The sequence below is a fragment of the Lycium barbarum genome, chromosome 2, assembly GCF_019175385.1.
Source record: "Lycium barbarum isolate Lr01 chromosome 2, ASM1917538v2, whole genome shotgun sequence".
In the NCBI taxonomy this organism is placed as follows: domain Eukaryota; kingdom Viridiplantae; phylum Streptophyta; class Magnoliopsida; order Solanales; family Solanaceae; genus Lycium; species Lycium barbarum.
Window position 1 is genome coordinate 14118937 of NC_083338.1, and position 22676 is coordinate 14141612.

Here is a 22676-nt window from a genome sequence, read left to right on the forward strand (position 1 = left end):
AACTTCAAACGGGTTCGATATTCCACATTAATTGTACGGAAAAGGGCCAAAATTACCCTTGAACTTTGAAAAATAGTTCATCCATACCCTTTGTTATACTTTAGGGCCAATTATACCCTTACAGTTATACTATGGGATCAATTATACTCTTATGTCTAACTGCTGTCACGTGGCATCATCCTAGCCCTTCAAAATTATTGTACCCTCAAATAATTTTTTACCCACTAAAATAACTCAATCCGACCCGAAAATTTTTTTTCCAGCAAAAATAATACAGAATTATTTTTATTTTATTTTGCTAGAAAAATTATCCGTATTATTTTTGCTGGAAAAAAAAATCGGGTCGAGTTGAGTTATTTTAGTGGGTAAAAAATTATTTGTGGGTAAAATAATTTTGAAGGGCTGGGATGATGCCACGTGACAGCAGTTAGACATAAGGGTATAATTGACCCCATAGTATAACTATAAGGGTATAATTGACCCTAAAGTATAACGAAGGGTATGAATGAACTATTTTTCAAAATTCAGGGGTAATTTTAACCCTTTTCCGTTAATTGTATACCAATCCTAACCATTTACAATGGTTATATTCAATCCAGACCTTCAAATTAATAGGCCCACCTTGTTTTCTGAACAATCAAGCTCAAGAAAAAACAAGAAGATATTTTTCAAGTTTCTCATCTACATCAATTAAAACCAACCAAAAATAAGTAAATGGTCTTCAATTTTATACAGTACATTAAATAAATCTTGCATAAATAATATAATTCGGTATAAAACATTACTAATACTGGTATAATTTATACACATATGTGAATTATTTTATGTCACTATCAGTTAATATATTGCAAGTTTTGAGCGAACATCCCTCCGGAATTTGACTCGCGGGTATGTAAGGAATTTTCAATGAAAAATTCATCGGAAATGTTACCGACGAGCCAAATTCTGACGAATTTATCAAAAAGTAGCATTTTCCTAATAGTGTGTGAGATATATTGTAAGACGTTGCTGGCGAACCAAATTATGATGAATTTCATTGAAAATTAGTTTTTTTAATAGTGTGTAAGAAATATTGTTGACTAAAAACATGTGTAGTAGTATACTTCAATTAAGAACATAAAGAGATAAAAATACTCTTAAAATACATCTTTGTAATTGGTGTTCATCACATAATTTTCTTCGTTGAATAATTGTTCGCGGTATAATAACAATGTAGAACATATAATAGCAATGTAGAACAATCATACTTTTCATAAATTAATATATGAATGGTAAGAGCTTAATTATTTCTTTTATACTAATAGTTAACTCGTTTTTCAAAGAACATATATACATTAATAAAGAAAGTAAAAAGAAATTATAGTCACCAAAGAATATTTACATGTAATTACTCCTCTCCCATGGTGATATCACCACAGTTATGGAGTGACAATCCCAAGTGTGATCAGTGATGCTACAGTTATCAGCTATTCCTCTCCCTTTATTACGTTTGCTAAGAATTTAAATTAGTTGAGTTGACTAATATAATCCGTAAACGTCTTAATATATGTTACGTACAATATTGAAAGTAAATTCGTATTCACTATATATAGCCGTATATATTCACTATATATAGTCCGCATGTATTCCAAACTGATTTAAGTAAAGCTCAATATATGCTTTCACATACCACCTTAAGCAAAACAGTGAGTAAATAAGCAAAGGTAGCAGTGCACTATTTCGCTAAAATATGTTTTCATTTAAAGATCAGTGATGGAGCCACAGTTGCTAGCTACAAGTTCGGCAGAATCTAATAATTTTGGTTCAAATCTTATATATTTATACTAAAAAAATTATTTAATATGCATAAATAATTTACTCAAAATGCAATTAGCAAAACGAATTATGATCGAGAATCTAGGACTAAAAATTCTGATTTTGCCATCACTATTTAAGATGACATAAAATGATAGAGATGGTTCGTTTTGTTGGTACCATATATTTAGTATTTAGTGAATTTAAGTAACGTACCACCCCCTAATTTCTTGTCTCACTTGGCAAAACCGAATATTTAGCGCGCTTTGGGGAAAACACTTGTTAGGTGTTACTTTCTCATATACTTTTTAAGATATTATACCAACATTTCAAAGTTTGTCTAATTTTGGCCCGATTTTTAAAAATTACTTATTTTAAAAAGTATTTTTTTATCAGAAGTGTTTTTCGTAAAAATACTTTTGGAGAGTAGTAATTTATATTTGACTAATCAATTTAAAAAGTGTGTTTATCAATATTAGTAGGTGTTTGGACATGTGATTCGAAACCATGAGATGAAATCAGCGTTTGGACATGCATTTCATCTCATGGTTTTAAAATTTTTAAATATAAAACTTGACCCATAAGTTTATATTTTGTAAAAAAAAGACTCATAAGTTAGTAGATATTTTTAACAATTACTCCACCAACCATTTACCAACCTTTATTTATATCTACCATGTGGGCGGATTATATTAAAGAGTAGTTACATTACTATTCATGTTAAATTTTCTTTTTTATTGAACTAAAGTTTGATCAATTGATGTTGTATTTTTTAAAAAGATCTTCTAGTAGCGTATTAATTTTGTTATGAACTATGATTTGCTCATTGGTAAGATTGTATAAGAATTGAGAATATTTTGATAGCTTTCACAACTTGTGAGATTTTTATGTCTATAATAAAAAAATACAACTTAAGAAATTCAAATTGCATGTCCAAACATGATTTCAAATCATGGTTTCATCTCATGACTTTAAACCATGGTTTCAGGCTCCTTAGAGAAGCAATCGTACTTAGCCAAGGTTTCAAAAGTGTTTATGGAAAAAAACTACTTTTTTTTTTAGCATGTGAACAACAATTTTTGCTACTATGCAAAAATACTGTTTTTTCCTAGAAACTTGATCAAATACTTCAATTCTCTAAAATAAGCATTATTTAGAAAATATTATTTTTGGTATCCCAAAGCTTGACCAAACAAGCTACAAATCTTTATTAAATGTTACTTACAAAACAGTACCAAAGAAAAGTATAATCCTAAATGAAGCATGAGGATTATTCTTGTTTTCATAACAAACATAAAATTAATGTATTAGGTTAATTATCAAAAAAAAAAAAAGAATTAGGCTTATGTATTTTGGTGAGGGGGCCAGGGAGGTTGACCTAAGAGAAACAATAAACACTAATAATATTACAAGTTTGCATTATGTTTTCCAGTAATACCAATATAATAATCAAAACTTATACCAAAATTTCTAAAGAAACTTCCCGTTCATCGTGTGATATGCAGTACGTGATCATAAGGCCAAAGGCGAATTCATGATTTCAAGAGAATGAGTTCACTTTAGAATTTTTTTCTGTTTTTTTTTTTTTAAAGATATAAGTGTATTTAGTAGATTTCGATCTCACAACCTTAAAGGAATAAACCCACACTTAACCGGTGCTCCACTCGGTCTAGTTTGACCATGTGTTCCTTCAGTTAATAGTACATATATTTTAAGGATTATATACATAATTTACTGAGTTTAATCGGATGACCATGGATTCACGTGATCCATTTTTTATACATAGATCCGCCCCCAGTTGCAGTAGATCAGATATGTGGTGGGTAGACATTAGCAGGGGTGGAGCTAGCTGGGGGCGCAAACGACTCATCGGAACCTATATTAAATGTGTAAAGTCAAAATTACTTTTTAAATATAGTAAATGTTGATTTTTCTTGATTTCTTGTGTGTTTACCATTTTATATCCCCTTAATAAAAAATTTGACAAATGAGACCTAGCAATCTTCATCTTTTCAAAGCAAAGCAAATTGAGAAAGTACAGTGAATTTTAATACTTATAATTCACCACTTCTAAATTTTGTTCATTCATTCAAACTTGGCCCAGCACTAGACAATGAAGTGATTGGTATTTAGAAAGTTATTTGGATTTGTTGGACAAAGTAGAAAGGCATGCAACTATGCAAGTGAAAGGACAAATACTTTTAACTATTTTTCTGTCTTCTATAATCCATCTTTTTGCGGGTTTGGGGGAAGGGCAAAGAATATGTAAGACAGAAGATAGTGACAAGGAGGATGTATTCGTATAGGGTATTTGGACCTATGGGTACTGTGACTGTGAGTGTTACAAATGTTTAAAAATAAATATTGTATGCATAGACTAAAAATAAATTAAGCAGTTAACGAGATGTATAGATGAATCATAGATATATTGTCTTGCACTAAAATTGATTGGCATTTTGACTATATTATTCAAGTCCCAAATTGGTTGCGGGAAGGAAACTTTTTTGGGTCTCTTTCTATAGTCCTGGGTAATTTTCATCTTTTGAATTAACTTTTGAAATTGAGTTAGACTTAAAATCAAATTTGTAGCATGGTATTAGGAGACATCTATTTCAATTTTTGATTTATTCGATATTGAACCTCATGTTATATTCCTCACGCTTAAAATTTTCAATCATGGGCGAACGAGAGCGGTTGAAGTGTCACATTGAAGTAAAAGGCAAACTTTGTCTTCTTTTGTAGTCTTAGATAATTCTCAGCTCTTGAACTAACTTTTGAAGTTGAGTGTTGAATTAACTCAAGGTTTATTTGATTAAAAACACATACTAAACATGTTTAGTAACACACATATTAAAACATGCTTAGTAACACACATATTAATTTAAGTTTTTTATATAAGGTAGGCTATTCATCAACATATATAGATGAGTAGGGGTGGGGGTGGGGTTGGGGATTGTGTCTGTTTGTGTTGGTGCTTTGCTGGCTGGTGTGGGAATCTATTCTGCAAACTCTTTGCAGTCTTTTCCTCTGACATTCATGGGCCAACAATAAACATCAATTCCTTCCTCTTTTCCATTTTCTGTATTTTTTAAAATTATAATTAGTTCAGACGAAATCATAATTTAAAGTTTATGAATTTTGAAATATATTATTAATGAATCTATCTCTCGACTTAGTTATTGAATTCACAACTAAATAATTTTCTTTTGACACAAAAACAAGGTCTAAGTAAAAATAACTGATTTTTTTTTTATATAAATGCAGGATCTAAGTAAAAACTATTAAGTTATGAACCCCTAGCTAATGATCCAACTCCGTTTATGTTAACCCACATATTATCTCGTAACTTCTCTGAACTTGACATGTTTGGTAAGGTGTGTATATATATATTTTAATCTTATAGTAAATTACTTTTCTACACTTAGCAGCAATTTGACAAGCTTCACTTCTAAATGATCGCAGTTCAGAAAGGTGTGCTGTGTTTTGCTGCCAAATTAATATATTTTGTCCACGTAATATATTTAAGGATACAACAACAACAATAACATACCCGGTGGAATTCCGCAATATGGGTCTGAGGAGGATAGAGTGTACATAGACCTTACCCCCATCTTGAAAGGTAGGGAGACTATTTTCGAAAGACCCTCGGCTCAAGAGAGAATAAAACAAAAAGGTCAGATAAGGACAAGCATATCAAAGTAGTATGAAAATGAGAAATAAAAAAAAACGAGAAAGTCATGATAAAACAGTTTGGAAAGAAGAAACAATAGCTACCATAGATAAATAAGATAATCGAAGTACAAGACCCAACAAATATAAGCAGAAATCAACGAGCAATAAACGAATGAGCAAAACTATGACTACTAGTACGAAAGAATAAGCGAGACTACTTACAAGCCTTCTATCCTAATCTGAGTCCTCCACAACCTCCTATTTAAGATCATGTCCTCGTTAAGTTGAAATTGCGTTGTGTCCTGTCTAATCACCTCTCCCCAATACTTCTTTGGCCTACCTCTGCCTCTCCTGAAATCGTTCATAGCCAACTTCTCACACCTTCGCACTGGGGCATCTGTGTCTCTCCTCTTCACATGCCCAAACCATCTCAACCTCGGTTCCCGCATCTTGTCCTCCACCGATGCCACTCCCACCTTGTCCGGGATATCTTCATTCCTAATCATATCTCTCCTAGTGTGCCCACACATCCACTGTAACATTCTCATTTCCGCGACTTTCATATTCTAAACGTGAGAGTTCTTGACTGGCTAACACTCCGCCCCGTACAACAAAGTCGGTCTAACCACCACTTTGTAGATCTTAGAAAATCATCTTCAGCTTATAGGGATACTGAAATATTATGTCAATTCTAACACACACACACATATATATATACCATCAAACTGAGCCCAATTTCATTTATTTAATTATGTTTTTAACGAGCCTTTTTACATGTCTCGCGAGTTAAGCAGGTGAAAATTCAATGGGGACAATATAATGAAACTCATATTTAGATGTTAACAGCGGAAAATCAGACGAGAACCATGGATTTATGCAACAATATGAACTGTGTAAACTAGGAGAGAGAGAGAGGAAGCTTTATTTCATTTCTGTTAAAACATCAATCAAAAAAAGCTGCGTACAAGCAGTGCTATACATTTAATTAGAAAAATGGGCTCCAACCTTGGGCTTGACCCGGTACAAAATAAAATAAAGCCCACACTAATCTGGGCTGGCCTGTATAAGTTCAACACCCCCCTTCAAGTTGGAGGGTGGGAACACACCCAACTTGGACAAGAACCCATGATGAGCAGCACCAGGAAGAGTTTTGGTAAACAAATCAGCCAGCTGAGTAGCAGATGAGGTGTGAGCCAGAGTAATAAGTCCTTCAGCTAGCTTAGTCCGAACCAAATGACAGTCCAGCTCTATATGCTTGGTCCTCTCATGGAAGACATGATTTTTAGCAATATGAACAGCAGCCTGGTTGTCACAAAATAGGGGGATAGGAGAAATGGAACATAAACCCAAATCAGCAAGCAATCGAGAGAGCCAAGTGAGGTCAGCAACAGCCTTGCTCATGGCTCTATATTCAGCCTCAGCAGAAGACATAGAAACAACCTGTTGCTTCTTGGCTTTCCAGCCTATGAGACTACCACCAAGTAAAACACAATAGCCAGTGACAGACTTACGGGAATCTGGACAGGAGGCCCAGTCACTGTCACAGAAGGCAGTGAGGGACAGATCCGGACCATTGTTGAAAAAAATACCATAATCAAATGTACCCTTCAAGTATCGTAACAGGTGCAGGGCAGCATTCATGTGAGGAAGACATGGAGACTGCATAAATTGACTAAGGTGCTGCACAGCAAAACAAATATCTGGCCTGGTATGTGTCAAAAAAATCAACTTCCCAATCAAAGATCTGTAGACCTCGGGCTTGGGCAACTTTTCACCATCATGGGCCCTGAGTTTGACAGTCAACTCAAGGGGACAAAGTAAAGGAGAAACCTCGGAACAGTGAAACTCATGGAGTAAATCCTGGACAAATTTCCTCTGATGAAGCAGGACACCAGAACTGGAATAGAACACCTCAATGCCCAAAAAATAATTCAAGTTGCCCAAGTCTTTGATCCTGAATTGCTCATGAAGAAAAGATTTTAATGCAGCTATCTCATCAAGGTCAGTTCCAGTCAAAATAATATCATCTACATAGACAGCCAAGACCACTACAGAAGACCCAGAAGTCCTTGTGAAAAGTGAATAATCATTGAGTGAATGATTGTAACCTCTTGAAGAAAGAGCCTGAGAGAGCTTGGCATACCACTGTCTAGATGTCTGTCGTAGCCCATATAGGGATTTCTGTAGTTTACACACTTGTTGGGACTGGGAGGATGAAGAGACAGAATAACCCGGGGGAAGTTTCATGAAAACCTCTTCATCCAAATCACCATGGAGGAAGGCATTGTTGACATCTAACTGAAACATGGGCCACTGCTTCTTGACAGCCACAGCAACCAATGTTTTAACAGTTGACATCTTAACAACGGGGGAAAAAGTTTCATGAAAATCAATCCCTTCAATTTGTGTATCCCCTCTAACAACTAGCCTAGCTTTATACCTTTCAATTTGACCATCAGCCTTGTATTTCACTTTATAGACCCACTTACAACCTATAGGTTTCTTACCAGGAGGGAGGTCAACAACAACCCAAGTATGATTGGCCTCCAAGGCCTCAAATTCCTTTTGCATAGAAACTTTCCATTCAGGGATAGAAGCAGCCTGAGAATAAGTAGAAGGCTCAAACACAGGCTGAACACAAGCAGTAGTCAGGGCAGAGGAGGAATAAGGAGGAAGATCACAATGGTAGTCTTTCAAATAAGCAGGAAGGGTATGTGGCCTAGAAGATTGCCTGACAGGAACAATAGGAGCTAAGGAAGGCACTGGAGAAGATGAAGGGGGAGAATGTTGGGGAGAAGAATCACTAATAGGAGGAGAAGAAGACAAAGGGGGAGAACTAATAGAAGGGGTTGAACCAGGAGAGTAAGAAGGAGGAGGTGAAATAGAATGGTCAGGGACAGGAAAAGAAGGAGTAAGGTCATCAGGAATAGAGGATAAAGGGAAGAGTGGAGAGGAAGGGGAAGAAGGATCAGAGAATGGGAAAATATGTTCATGGAATATTACATCCCTAGAGACAAAAATGGATTTAGAAACTAAGTTGTACAATTTGTAACCCTTTTTGGCAAATGGGTACCCCAAGAACACACAAGGGACAGACCTAGGATCAAACTTCTGCCTATGGACCTTGGGAGTAGTGGCATAGCAAAGACAACCGAATGTTCTGAGGTGATCATAAGTGGGAACAGTACCATAGAGCATCTCAAAAGGGCTCTTGTTATTAAGGATTGGAGAGGGGAATCTATTTATTAGGTAGGTGGCTGTCAAGATACAGTCACCCCAGAAGGAAATAGGGAGCTTGGATTGAAAAAGTAAAGCCCGAGCAGTTTCTAGAAGGTGTCTATGTTTCCTTTCCACTACCCCATTTTGTTGGGGAGTATGAGGACAAGAAGTTTGATGAATGATGCCTTTAGTAGAGAAGAAAGAGGTACCAGCAAGACTAGAACCTAACTCTAGAGCATTGTTACTCCTGACAGTTTGAACCTGAGAGTGAAACTGAGTGCGAACCATTTCAACAAAGGCCTTTAGTAAATCTAAAGAGTTGCTCTTAGCCCCCATCAAATGAGTCCATGTTGCCCTAGAATAATCATCCACAATGGTGAGAAAGTATTTAGCACCAGCAGTAGTAGAGGAATTATATGGACCCCATGTATCAACATGAATGAGTTGAAAGGGGCTAGTAGAGTGGATATCACTAGGGGAGAAGGGCAGCCTAGTTTGCCTAGCTAAGGGACAAATAGAGCAAGGAAAAGATTGAGAAGTAGACAGAGAAGAACTGATTGCTGGTATGCCTTTCATTTTAGAGAAAGGAATGTGACCAAGCCTAAAATGCCAAACAACATCCATTTTATTCACTCGGGCAGAAGAACATACAGGGATGTCATCAGGGGAAACTGAAAGTAACAAATCAGAATTACAACTAGATGTGGAAGAGCAAACAGTAGCGGTGTCACAAGATAACAAACAATCAGCAAATGAAGATGAAGTAGAGGCAGGAAGAGATTCCACAGTAGAGGAGGAAGGAGTCATCCTCAGTTTGTATAGACCATTGTCCAATTTACCAAGAACCAGTGGCTTCTTCAGTGAAGGGTCCTGAAATAGACACACAGTCCTGGTGAATTGAGCAATGCCATTAAACTGAGAAACTAGTTGAGATACCGATATGAGATTAAATTGAAAAGAAGGAACATAAAGAACATTGTGCAGGGTAAAGTTTGGGAAGAGAGTTAAGGAACCAGTATTAGTAACCTTGACCTTATATCCATTAGGCAAAGAAACTAGACAAGGAATTGAAAGTGGTTTAATATTAAAAAGAAAATATATTCGAGATGTCATATGATCAGATGCCCCAGAATCTATAATCCACATAGAACTATCAACTTGTGAAAATAAAGCAGGTTTGAGCAAAACACTGTGAGTAGCAATCCTACCAGCAAAATGGGCAGAAGCCATGAGAGAATGAGAGGAACTAGGAGAGATATGAGACTTCTGCATGAGGTGAAGGAGCTGAGCATGCTCATCCTTTGTCAAACCAGATGTGCCAAACTGATTATCAGAACATTCAGCAAAAGGAACCAAGGCAGGTGATGTAGCAGGTGAAGAGTCATAGGCAACATTAGCAGTAGCCTTCTTGGGACCTGAACTCTTGGTGAACTTAAAATGTGAAGGGTAGCCATGGAGTCTGTAGCATTTCTCCATGAGATGGCCAGATCTCTTGCAATATTTGCAAAACAGGGAAGACTTTTGGAAATCATAGTTGGCTTTGGTATTAAACTGAGGCCTAGGACCACTATGACTGGACGAGGAAACATGGAAGGATGCAGATTCAGATGGAAAGGAAGAGCTGGTGCACACTTGCCTCTGTTTTTCATCACTCAAAAGGATGCTATAGGTGGTGTCAATGGAGGGTAGAGGCTTCATCATCAATATATTGCTCCTAACCTGGACATATACCTCATTTAAGCCCATGAGGAACTGGTATACCCTTTGTTCCTCCTTAGATTTGGCACCACCAATGCAGCTGCATTTGTTAGCAGAGTGAATTGAGATAGAAGCTAATTCATCCCATAACTGCTTAATTTTGGTGAAATAAGAGGCAATATCTAGGGACCCCTGGGAAATATGAGCTAAGCTCTTCTTTAGTTCGAACACTCTCGCCCCATCAGCCTTACCATATCTATCCTCAAGTTCTCTCCAAATGTCCTTAGCAAATTCAGAATAGACAACAGACCTCTGTATTTCCTTAGTTACAGAATTGACTAGCCAAGCAACAACTAAATCATTGCATCGCTGCCATTGTCTCAGTAGAGGAGAACCTTCAGCAGGTCTCTCAGAAGTACCATGAATAAGGTCAAGCTTATTTCTAACTGATAAAGCGATTAAAATCGACCTACGCCAACTCCCATAGCATGTTCCATCAAATAGTTCAGACACAAGAGATGAGGCTAACAAGTCAGATGGATGCACATATAAAGGATGACATGGATGCGTATAATCATCAAGATGAAACAAGATACGAGTGGAATCAGTAGGTGCAGTTGTGTTCGTGGTACCAGCACTAGCAGGGATCTCAGTGGTATCAATTGCCATTGGTCAATGATAGCAATGATAGGCAAATCTAATTATCACAGCTAAACCAGAGACGAAAACAGTATCGCAATCGAGAAAATGCTAGAAACCCTAGGTAATCGATGCGTAGGATGTAAGCAACACGAAGACAAAATATCAAGGAAAATCGAAAAAATACCACTCCTCTTTGCAACCGAAAGAGGCACGACCTTGATAACAACAATTTCCTAGCAAATCTTCAAACGATTTCTCAAAAAAACGAATCACGCCGGAACAAAAAAAACTTGAAAAAATTTCCACGAATTCTTCAAATCAAAACCACAAATCAACACATTATGTTGAAACCGAACACAAACAAACCAGTAGAACTCGATTTCGGACAAAAAATCGCAAAATGGATCAAAGTTAGGGTTTCAAATTTGAGAGAAATGTATGTTGAGGGTAACATCGTTCGAAAGAGAATGAAGAGACGAGTTCAATCAACCCGCTTTGATACCATGTTAACAGCGGAAAATCAGACGAGAACCATGGATTTATGCAACAATATGAACTGTGTAAACTAGGAGAGAGAGAGAGAGAGGAAGCTTTATTTCATTTCTGTTCAAAAATCAATCAAAAAATGCTGCGTACAAGCAGTGCTATACATTTAATTAGAAAAATGGGCTCCAGCCTTGGGCTTGACCCGGTACAAAATAAAATAAAGCCCACACTAATCTGGGCTGGCCTGTATAAGTTCAACATTAGATCCTTTGTGTGTTTTGAGAAAGAATATAATCGTCTCATCTAATATTTAAATAATTAGTGAAAGCATACTTTTAGTTATTTAATTATATTTTCAACAAATATATCTTGCCTGCTTTTGGGAATCTCGTGAGAGCTATACATACTAATATGTATTAACTCTAGATATATTCAGTTTCATTAGGTAAAAACTTTTGAGTCCGGAGCCAAAATGACTTATTTTTGCAGTCAATAGCCCAAAATAAGATGCGTTTTTTTTTATACCAAAATGGGTATTTCGTTGGATAACCAACGAAATACCCACACAACACTGTTCCGGTGCCGAACTAATAAGTTGCATTTCGCTACACTTGTAGCGAAATGTAACAATTTTTTTTTTTTTTTGCATTTCGTGAATTAATGAACGAAATAGGTTTTTTTTTGCATTTCGTGAATTAATGAACGAAATATGTTTTTTTTTTTGCATTTTGTGAATTAATGAACGAAATAGGTTTTTTTTTTTGTTTTTGTATTTCGTGAATAAAAAAACGAAATATGATTTTTTTTTTTATTTCGTTTATATAAAAACGAAATAGGATTTTTTTTTTTTTTTGGCTCTGGACTCAAAACTTTTTCGTTCTGATTTTATATCGCTCGATAAATATATACACACACTCTTCTATCACTTAATAATAATTAATGACAAACTTAAAATAAATAAAAAAGATTCGGACAATAACTGTGTGTTTATTGATTTATATTAAATTATACTATATAGTTTGGCGGGGATTTTATTTAAACCTGTTGTCAACAATGTATATTCACCAATCTCTATTTGTCTTTGATAGTAGGTTAGAAAATCACTTAGTCACGTTGAGGGGACTACGGATGATTTACGATAAAGCCAAGGTACACGATCGAGATTTACAACGAACATTAAAAATAGTTTGGCCAACTTATATCCCATTGTCAGTATCTTTAGTATTTCTTGGATGTCTAAAAATAAAAATTATGTGACTCACGAAATAAAAATTGCTAACCTAATTTGTATCCCAGACGTCTCTATCAAAGACCCGGATCAATAGAGAAACTAAAAGCTATAGATAAATATAAAAAGAGAACAATTTCAATAAATTAATTAGTGGGCAAGTCTCTTGGCATACGAAAGTTCAGATACAAGGTCAAAAGTAATCCACCATATTATACAATTTTTTCAGAGATCTTGGACTATGAACGTAAACGCGTTTTAAGAAAATAGTGATTCTTAAAAATTTGGTGGTCTGAAAGGGAAAATGAATGGTAAAACTTGTACACCATCAATTAAAGCGATATTTAAATTATATACACAAATTAATTAAAATACACTACTAATATAAAAATTGTTTATATCGTATTTTCAAGTTTAAGTTTACATAGGGAGTGTAAACAATTTCTTTTACAGTGTCAGAATATCCAAAAGCTATCTACTTAAATTTCATTCCACCTAACTTATGTCTTTATTTTACATAAGATTGAGTATAAAGAGCAAACTACACAAAAAAGCATACACGTCGATTTTACTAACAGAGAATTTTTAGACATTCTCTTTAAAGAATCAGAGAAGAAGTTGATTAAAATTACCGAAAATTAAAGATTTGACTAACCCTAATTCGATTGTGAAAAGGTGGCCAGGTGAAGTAGTAAAATCAAAAAATCTAGCCGAAAATATTGAGCTAATGAAGAACTTTACGAATGGATATTCTAATTTCTAATAGGTAAATAATCAAGAGAGTGGGGGTTTAATTATTAATAATTTTTTTGGTTTAAAATAATTAAATTGTAACTTTTTATTAACAAAAATGGTTTTTGTTAGCCAATAACAGTAAATTTGTCACGCTTCATATCACTCTTGTAGTTTCTTGTGTCCTTTGATTTATGTTATTATCATTTGTGTCTTATACTTTGATTGTCGTATGATTTTGTGGTAGTTACGTTATTGTTCCTTCTTTCCAGACTATTTTGTCATGTTTTATTTAGTATTTTGCAATGACTTCTTTACTTCTGTTATTCATTTTCGGGACTATTTTGATTTGCTTTTCTTTGAGAGGGTCTATCAGAAACAACCTCTCTACCTCTCTTGATAGGAATAAGATTTGCGTACACTCTACCCTCCCCAGATTCTATTTGTGGGATTACACTGGGTATGTTATTATTGCTGCAGTAGTTAACGGCAGGATTTCGAATGGAACACTTTTGAGACAGAGGATAAAATTAGTGTATATTGGATATATTAATAAGGGTATACTTGACACTTTTCCTTAAATATGTTGCTTAAAAGTGTGATTTTCCTTAGTTGACTGTCATAAACAGCAGTGACCGTAACATAACATAATTGGATTATAAAAAGATGCAGAATTAAAGAGATAGATTTTGAGGTTTCCAATTCATTCTCTCACACATTGCACGAAAAATTTGATCCGTGCAAGAAGGGAACATACTCTGCTGCAATTCTCTCTTCTTGAGGCCTCAAACTTCATGAATTCTTTAAAGCTCTTCCCAATGACTTTATTTAATTATTCATTCTTTGTTCCTAATATTTTAGCCATGCACATGAAGTAATCATCCTCAATTTATTACTTTAAACATTCTTTATTCCTAATACTTTAATCGTGCACATGAAGCTATCATCATCTACTCTCTTCATTCATGCTTTTGCCCAATGTCCCCACTTTTTTTATTTGACTGAATACGTGAGTTTAAAATGTAAAGTTGACTTACGTTCTAATAACTTAAACCATTCATTTTAAGTATTTGCATCTCATTTTATATTTTTGAAGACTTGGATAGGTTGGTATTATATTTTGATACTTACTGATGTAGTTTTACTTGAGATCACCTAAGGAGCTTGGATGAATTTCGACACAATTGAGAATAAGTTAAAGATTGTAGAAATTTCAAGCTTGTGGTCTGGTAAGTATGTGTGCCTTGGCTTGTGCAATGCACGGCAGAGGCGGATCTGAGTTTTAAACTATATCGGTTTAATCTTTTAAGATTCTTAACATTGAATCATTATATTTTTTAAGTTATAGGTTCATATATGCTATTTATTATAATTTTAATAAATTTTTACACATGCTTCGCATTGAAAATTTGGGGTTCAATTGAACCCTTACTTAATATGTTGCATTCGTGCCTGATGCACAGGGTATAGCACGAGACCTGGTGCATGATGGGTGTTTAATTTGGGTCGTGACATATGTATTGCGTGTTGCTGATGATTATCAAGCCTTGAGCTGTCCAGTGCTTGTTTTTTTTTTTTTTTTTTTTTTCTGTGCTTGTAACTGCTCACTTTGGTAATAAACATAGTTATTACCGAAAAAAATAATTATAGAAGCTATTTACTGTAACATTATTAGTAGAATTGTGTAAGAAACGTCCATAAAATGAAAAACAAGTTATTTTAAATTTGAAAGGAAAGAGTAAGTGGTGCCCGAAATTGATTAGAGCTGATAATCGAGAAGAAGATTAAAACAGTGGTGTAAACTTGAACTTTCTTTTTTGAAATGGATTACTCAATTAATTAAGTGGAATTGACATGCAAACCACCATTAAGAGAGATTCAAGCTAATCTAGAAGCTTTGAGAGTGGAGATGGATTTAAAATTTTAATCTTATAGGAATTCGGGTAATCAATTACTGAATGTGTCACCTTATTTAAGTTATGAGTTCATATATATTTTGACATTTTCAGCAATCTCAATGCGTATTATGAAGATAAATCCAAGTCTAGACTTATAGAGTTTAAGTGAACCTACAATTATACTACTAGATCCATTCTTGTTCGAGAGAAAGCAGTTCGAAAAGGAAGAATTAGACCATTTTTTTGTGAGGATTGCCCTTCAAAGGCACTGGTCTTTAATTTTTGGCCCTTAAATTGGTGGTCTTTAATTTTTGGCCTTTGTCAATACCTCGAAGTTCTAGATTCGAAACCCAGCTCATTAAAAAAAAAAAAAAAAAAGAATTTTGCAAGGCAGAGGTTTGGATTCGCAAGGCAAACAGTGTTTTGAATGCAAAACTCGGTAAAGATTTGAAACTCTGCCTCAGGTAGAGTTTTGCATGCAAAACTCTAGCCATTCAAAACTTTGTCTGAGGCAGAGTTTTGTGCCTTGCGAATCCAAACTCTATCTTGTGATTTTTTTTAAAAAAAATTTTTGGCTGAGCGCGGGCTCGAACCCGAAACTAAGGGATTTTTAGCCAAGGCCAAAAATTAAAGACCTCCAATTTGAGGGACAGAAATTAAAGAACAGTGCCTTTGAAGGCCAATCGTGCAAATGACCCGAATTAGAATGTCCAATTTGAGCCTATGGGCTGAAGAAAGCTGATTAACCTATGAAGCCCAAATCTTAGGTCCAAACAAAACCAAAGAGAGGGAGAAAAAAAGAAGAATTGAACGACAAGCTTTCAGAAACAAAAAATACAAAATGTATTGTTCCTTTGACCAAGCCTGGGTTCTTCTTCCTCCACTTTACGCAGAGGTAATTAACCGTGTACACACCTATTATACATTAACTATATATTAGAGTGATTTTCTTGTTATGATTTGTTGACTTGTTATGTAGTGTAAAAATCTCCACTTTTAATAGCAAGTGTCCATAACAACTACGTCATTCCCGACGTTTACCAACTTGTAGGTTTAAATGTTCTTTTACTTAGATGAATTAGGAGGTCTTTCCTTTTTATTTTATTTTTCTTCTTTTCTTGGCCTTTCTTTTTCGAAATCGGAAAGGGTGGCTACAAACATACCCCTAACGTTATTTCCCCGCCTCCATTTGTTTATGACTGTTAAGTAAACGATCCTTCAAATCAGACATTAGGGAGAAGGATCACTCATTATAATGTTTAGTTAATATATGAAATATGTCTTCTGAAGCAAAAAAATAAATAAAAAAAATCCCCTAACAAACCACAGAAAACAATTTGTGTTAATTGGCGACACAGCTGGTATAAAATTATGCAACATGCTACTCAGAAAAGAAGTATTAACAGCTATTCCCTCCGTCTCATTTTAACTGTCGTTTTTATCTTTTTTCACATTCATTAAAAAAAAAAAAAAATACAAGGTATAGTTTACTAAACTACTATGTCTTTTGACAATTGAGCCGTATTAAAAGAATAGTTCTTTAATGTTAAGGATATATTTGAAAATAATTGCCAACCTCAATCTTGGATCCTAAAGTAACAAATCAATAATTTTTTTGAACTAAAGTGACGGTTAACTAGGGACGGAGGGAGCATTTTCTGAAAACATACACCCAAAATCTTTGTTATGGAACATACTAGTAATGGTACATTAATATCTCTTCGAAATATATAGGGGGACAATCAAAAGGACAATCCAAGAAAATGTCACTCGCATAACATTTCATCACCTAGTAGTGATTAACAAGGGGTTTTGCCACATTTCAATATCCACCATAAGGTTGGCCTCTAAAATGTGATAAAGTCTCTAGGAGATGATGCTTTGCTTTCTCAAAATAGATCAATCCCATGAACCAAAAGTCATGACCATCGATGGTGACAATTTGAATATACCTTTCTGATGGATTTTCTCTCATCACTACTGGGTTGATACTGTCAATGTTTGCCAATGGTATGGCCACCTATATATATATACAGAATCCGAAAAAACTCAGTTAGCTGAAAGAGCAGCAGTAAGTAGTTTTAACTCACAAGCAGTTGAAGTTGTTAATTAAGTGTTAGCTACAAAAAATATATAGGAATTAGTAACAGACACTTTTGTCGCTAAACAGAAAAAATCTGCTGCTAATCCTGTTTAATGGTGGACTATAAACAAATCATGTTAGCCACGACTATTCAGCGATAAATTTCATAGTTAATTCCCTTTATTTAGTTAATCGCAATTCTAATTATACTCCCCTGTTTGCTTTTCCTTCTCTAATTCATTTTTTCTCACTAATAAGCATCACTTACCGGAAGCGGTGGAGCTAGAAACACATTACCAGTTCGGTTGAACCTAGTAACTTTGATCAAAACCACGTATTTTTTTTAAGGAATCCATTGAATATGTACAAATTATTAATAGACTCAATAACTCATAAGGACAAGAATTTCAAACCCATAAACTTCAAATTCTGGTTCAACCTCCTCTTACGGGCAGTACAAGTTAGTAACATTGTCCAACATAGAAAGTTCAAAGATCCAGCGCCAGGCCTGGTGCAGATTTGTTGGGTAATTGTGGTTGATGTGTAAATATTTTCTGGTGCATTTATAAAGTAATAACATATGTAGTAGTTGACTCATCCCAAAAAACAACATACAATCAGACCTCTCTATAGCAGACCTATCTATATCAGTTATCCTCTATAACAACATTTTATTATGACGGTCAAGTTTTCTTTGAAATCAGTTTTCATATTTTGTTATATTAAATGTTCTCTAGCATATCACTATAGCATCCAAACAAATATCCAGAAACGACGTCGTTATAGAGAAATATGACAGTAATGTAATGAACTGGCATTCGGTGAACCTAGTTCATAGTCTAAAATCGCAAAGTATTACTTACCTTATAGTAGCTCCAAGCCTCCTGTCCAGATGGAGCTCTAAAAGATAAGGGATGATCACTGCAAAAAGCCACCTTGGTTGATGACAAATAAAGAGTTCCAGCAACAGGACCGGTTGCTGTAGAAACGTAACAAGCAAATGTCTTCTTCAGCTGTTCATTTGGATCTGTTGCAAACATCTGCTTGTATAATGGCTCAAATCCTCCTTCGTTTAAAGCCTTGGCTGTCAATTTAAGTTTTCCAAATGCTGCTTCTGATACTGATGACCCAGTTTTCACTACAACATGAACCACAAACTAAATATATCAGCAGTTTGTCCTCTATTTTCTGGTTAAATACATTACGAGTAGTTTTTCCATACTTTCGGCTTTCAATTCTAGTTATTTTTGCACCTTCTAATCAAACTTAACAATATATACGGATCCCCTCCGCCCCTTTTCTCATCCCTTACAATTTAAACTTTTCGAATAGGTGATACGGCAATTTAACTCTGTTCCTTATCAGAGAGGGGCCTGTTTATTGAAAAAGAGAATTTTTTCCCCAACGACAAAGAAACTTATATGAGGGGCATTTTTGGGGACTAACCTCCTTCTCATTATTCAGTAGGGCAATTCCTCGCACAATAATTAAAGAAGCCTCTGAAAAGTGACTAAAACACCAGAACCGGAGACTACAGGGCTAATGATAGAGGAAGAACACTTTCTAGCCAAGTCTCAAGTCTCATTAATTGATCATAACAATCAGAGGCGAAGCTAGGTTTTCAGTTATGAGTTTGACAGTACACAATGACTTTGATCCAAACCCTATATTTGTCTTAAGAAATTCATTAAACGTATACAAATTATTAATTTAAAACCTAGTAACTTAAAAGGGATTAAAATTCCGAATTCCATAAACTTCAAATCCTGGTTCCGCCTTTAATAATAATATTGTGTGAATTTCTTGCATCTGTCACTCAAATGAATGCAAAAGTTCTCTTACCAACCAAGCTATCCCAAGCTGATTTGGCTAAACAAAGGACTTGAGATTAGTCACTCTTTATCGAAAAAGAATTTCCTCCCACATGTTTCATTTAAAAAAAAAAAAAAAAAAAGTCAATCCCACATTTGAGAAGGATGTTAAAGATAGTAGTAAAAAGTCTTTCTTCCACAATTAATATTTTAGATCACAGATGTAGATCATAGTCTATTGGTCCACTGCAACTTAACATTTGCATAGATACAGTATTTCTATTAACTATTTCTAAAATATATACTCCCTCCATCCCAAAAAGATTGTCGCTTGATTTGACACAAAAATTAAGAAATTAAAAAAGACTTTTAAACTATGTGATCTAAAATAAGCATTAGATATTTGTATGGTTGTAAATTATTTCTAAAGATTAAAAAGGAAAGGAAGACAATTTTTTTAGGACGAAGTGAGTATATAAATATATGACTGTGAACTCAATTATTATTATAAATAAATTTGACGTCGTTAATGAATTCATACACTTTAAATCTTGATTCCACCAGGATTAAGCAAATAGAACTCACAGTTACGCCAGACGTTGCGACTAATAGTCTCAGCTTTGTTACTCCAAGAGTTTAACACATGAGCAGCAGAGTCAAGTGGATTGTTGTTGGTACGCCTGTCAACAGGGGAATACACAAGGTAAGGTTGCTGGTGCTGAAAATCATGTCGCTTGTCCTCATGAGATTTCCATAAGGCAGCTTTCTGATTGTCCGGGTGAGTTCTTGGAACTGCTGGAGGACCCATAATATATGTAACCCATTTTTGCCGATCCATATGATCAACTGATGAAGGAAAAGCAGTTGTAGAGGGTACGTGGTGTTGTGATTCTTGAAAATTAGATTGGCTATTCATAGTTGGGTGATGATCAAATAAAATATATGTAGTGCTATTATGTGTTAAAGATTCTCCTGGGAATCTGCTTTAATTAGTAGAATGAGAAGAATTAACTTTTTAAGTGGAGAAATGGTAGTGGAGTACTCCTTCTCTCCAGGTTTACGTGACACAGTTCAGATTCGAGGGATAAATCTCTTTTGTCTGAATTCGAACACAGAATGTTTGAATAGAAATTACTTAAGAAGTATCGTATAAGTCATAATAATTACTAACTCCGTCTCAATTTATGTGGCGTAGTTTGACAGAGCATGAAGTTTAAAAATTGAAGAAAGAATATTGAATCTTGTGATTTGAAAAAAGTCAAAGATATTTATTTGTTAATAGATCATCTCGTTAATCATAAAAGGTAAAGGTTAAAGTTAATTTATTGTCAAATAAAGAAATATATCATTTTTTTTAACAGACTAACAAAAAGTGTGTCATATAAATCGAAACATAAAGAATAATATTTTAATATATGTAAAAGGCAAATAAAAATCACGATAACAAAAAAAAAAAAAAAAAAAAACACATATAACTCTCGAAATTCAAAAGTGTCACGTACGAAAATTAAGATGGTGAGAATGTTTTATTATGTAAAGGAGGAAAAGATGGGAAGATAGGATAAGTATATTCTGCAAATGTCAACGCGTTTTCTTTTGCTTTGCTAGGAAGATTATGCTGCAAATTGAAGCAGCTATAGCTGGAGAACATCAATTGATTGAAAGTGGAGATGCATCCAAAATGAAGCTCTATCAATATAATTTTTAAAATTTAGAATACTTAATTTGTAGTGTTTTTAAACTTATGAATTTATACTTATTATTTATCACAAGTTTACTAATCTTTTATACGTAATTTATCCATGTTAAAAAAATAATCCCTCCGTCTCATAATAAGTGCACCTTGGCTAAAAAAAGTTTGTCCCATAATAAGTGTCATATTAGAAAATCAAGACAAAAATTAATTAGTTTTTTCCAACTCTACAATTAGATAAAAACTGACAAGTTAAAGTAACATCTAAATAAAAAGCCACATAGTACTACTACTTGTGCATGCTCTAATCAAGAGGAAAAAAATATTTTTTTATTGTATAGAGGTAATTTAGTAAACTTCATATTATATTATTAGTTTCTTAATATGCGTGTTTTTGGCTAAAGTGACACTTATTATGGGACGGAAGGAGTATTGAATTTAGATATAGCTGACATTAAACACGTACACGTAGTGCCAAGTACAAGATACATTTAGTTAACATTATTTTTTTGGGCATTAAACACGTACACGTAGTGCCAAGTACAAGATACATTTAGTTAACATTATTTTTTTGGGCATTACTATAAAATGAGGAACTGTCAAATGGTGATCACTGGATTCAAAATTTCAAACTGATTAGTCTTTGCTTTTTTTTTTTTCCTCGGTAGTCTATTCGGTTAAGAAATGGCTCATATTTTGGAGGTTTCCTATGTTGACATTTTATACGGTATATAATATATGTTATATGTATACACAAAATTTGCTTGGCTTTCGTGTGGGGTCTTGCCAAATGCCAATTAGCAAGCCATTGTGCCATTTGGTTTGACGTTGATCTCTTGTATCGTAAATACTGAGTGTTTATTATATTCATGCAAAAGCTTAGTGTTTACGCACACTTATTTGACCAATAATATTTATATGAATTGAACATTAGTATGTGAAATACTATAAACTATTAAGAATATAATTTGAATATATATAAAGTGAAATAATAATTTTCTCATAAATTTTTAAGGTCAAAATCCTTTAATAATAATAATACTTTGGGGTAATTTCAGAGACATCCCCTCACATTTGTCTTAATCACAGTGATCACCGTTGTGGTTTACAATATTACGTTTACCTCTCTTATTTTGATTTTTTTTTGTAACAATAATTTTAACCCAGTTATTATTAAATAAAAAAAATTATAGTATGACTAATTTACCCTTTCTGGTTTACTCTTTGTTCAATTAATTTTATAAAAATCTTTGCTAAAAGAATCAATTTTCATACTTCATTTCTAGTTAATTCGAAAAATTCACTGGTGCTTATCTAAAATTCTAACTTCTATCCACTTATCATATATCAAAATTCCTTCTTCGTAAATTTCAGATACCCAACATATATATTTTCATTCAAAGGAATATCAATGAAAGCAAATTAGGAGATGAGATTTGAAATTGAATTCCCATATGGATATCAACTATGGTCAATCTTCTACTAAAAATACAGAGGGAATTCAAGAACAAAAATGAGCAACAATTTCATAATCTGCCTATATCTCCCTTAGAGACGTGATGCATTTCATTTACCTAAGCTATAAGTTCCCTTGCAACAAAAAATCTATCCTAATCTTCCTTCCCCTTGTTGCAAATCTCATCTCATTTTGTTTGTGTTTAGCATTTATGCATCAAATCAATAGATAAGAAGGGGAAGATTTTGGTTCTAAGCATAATGA

General features: G+C 34.2%; 1 protein-coding gene across 1 annotated transcript; it reads right to left on the minus strand.

The window, feature by feature from the left end:
- Positions 1–17014: 17014 nt before the first annotated feature.
- LOC132626230 (GEM-like protein 5) lies at positions 17015–20400 on the minus strand. The gene is made up of 3 exons (XM_060341032.1): positions 19849–20400; positions 18316–18590; positions 17015–17389 (listed from the first exon to the last, which is right to left on the minus strand). Exons 1-3 carry the CDS (start codon positions 20177–20179, stop codon positions 17192–17194), a joined length of 804 nt encoding a protein of 267 aa, XP_060197015.1. The 5' UTR covers positions 20180–20400; the 3' UTR covers positions 17015–17191.
- Between the last annotated feature and the right edge of the window lie 2276 nt (positions 20401–22676).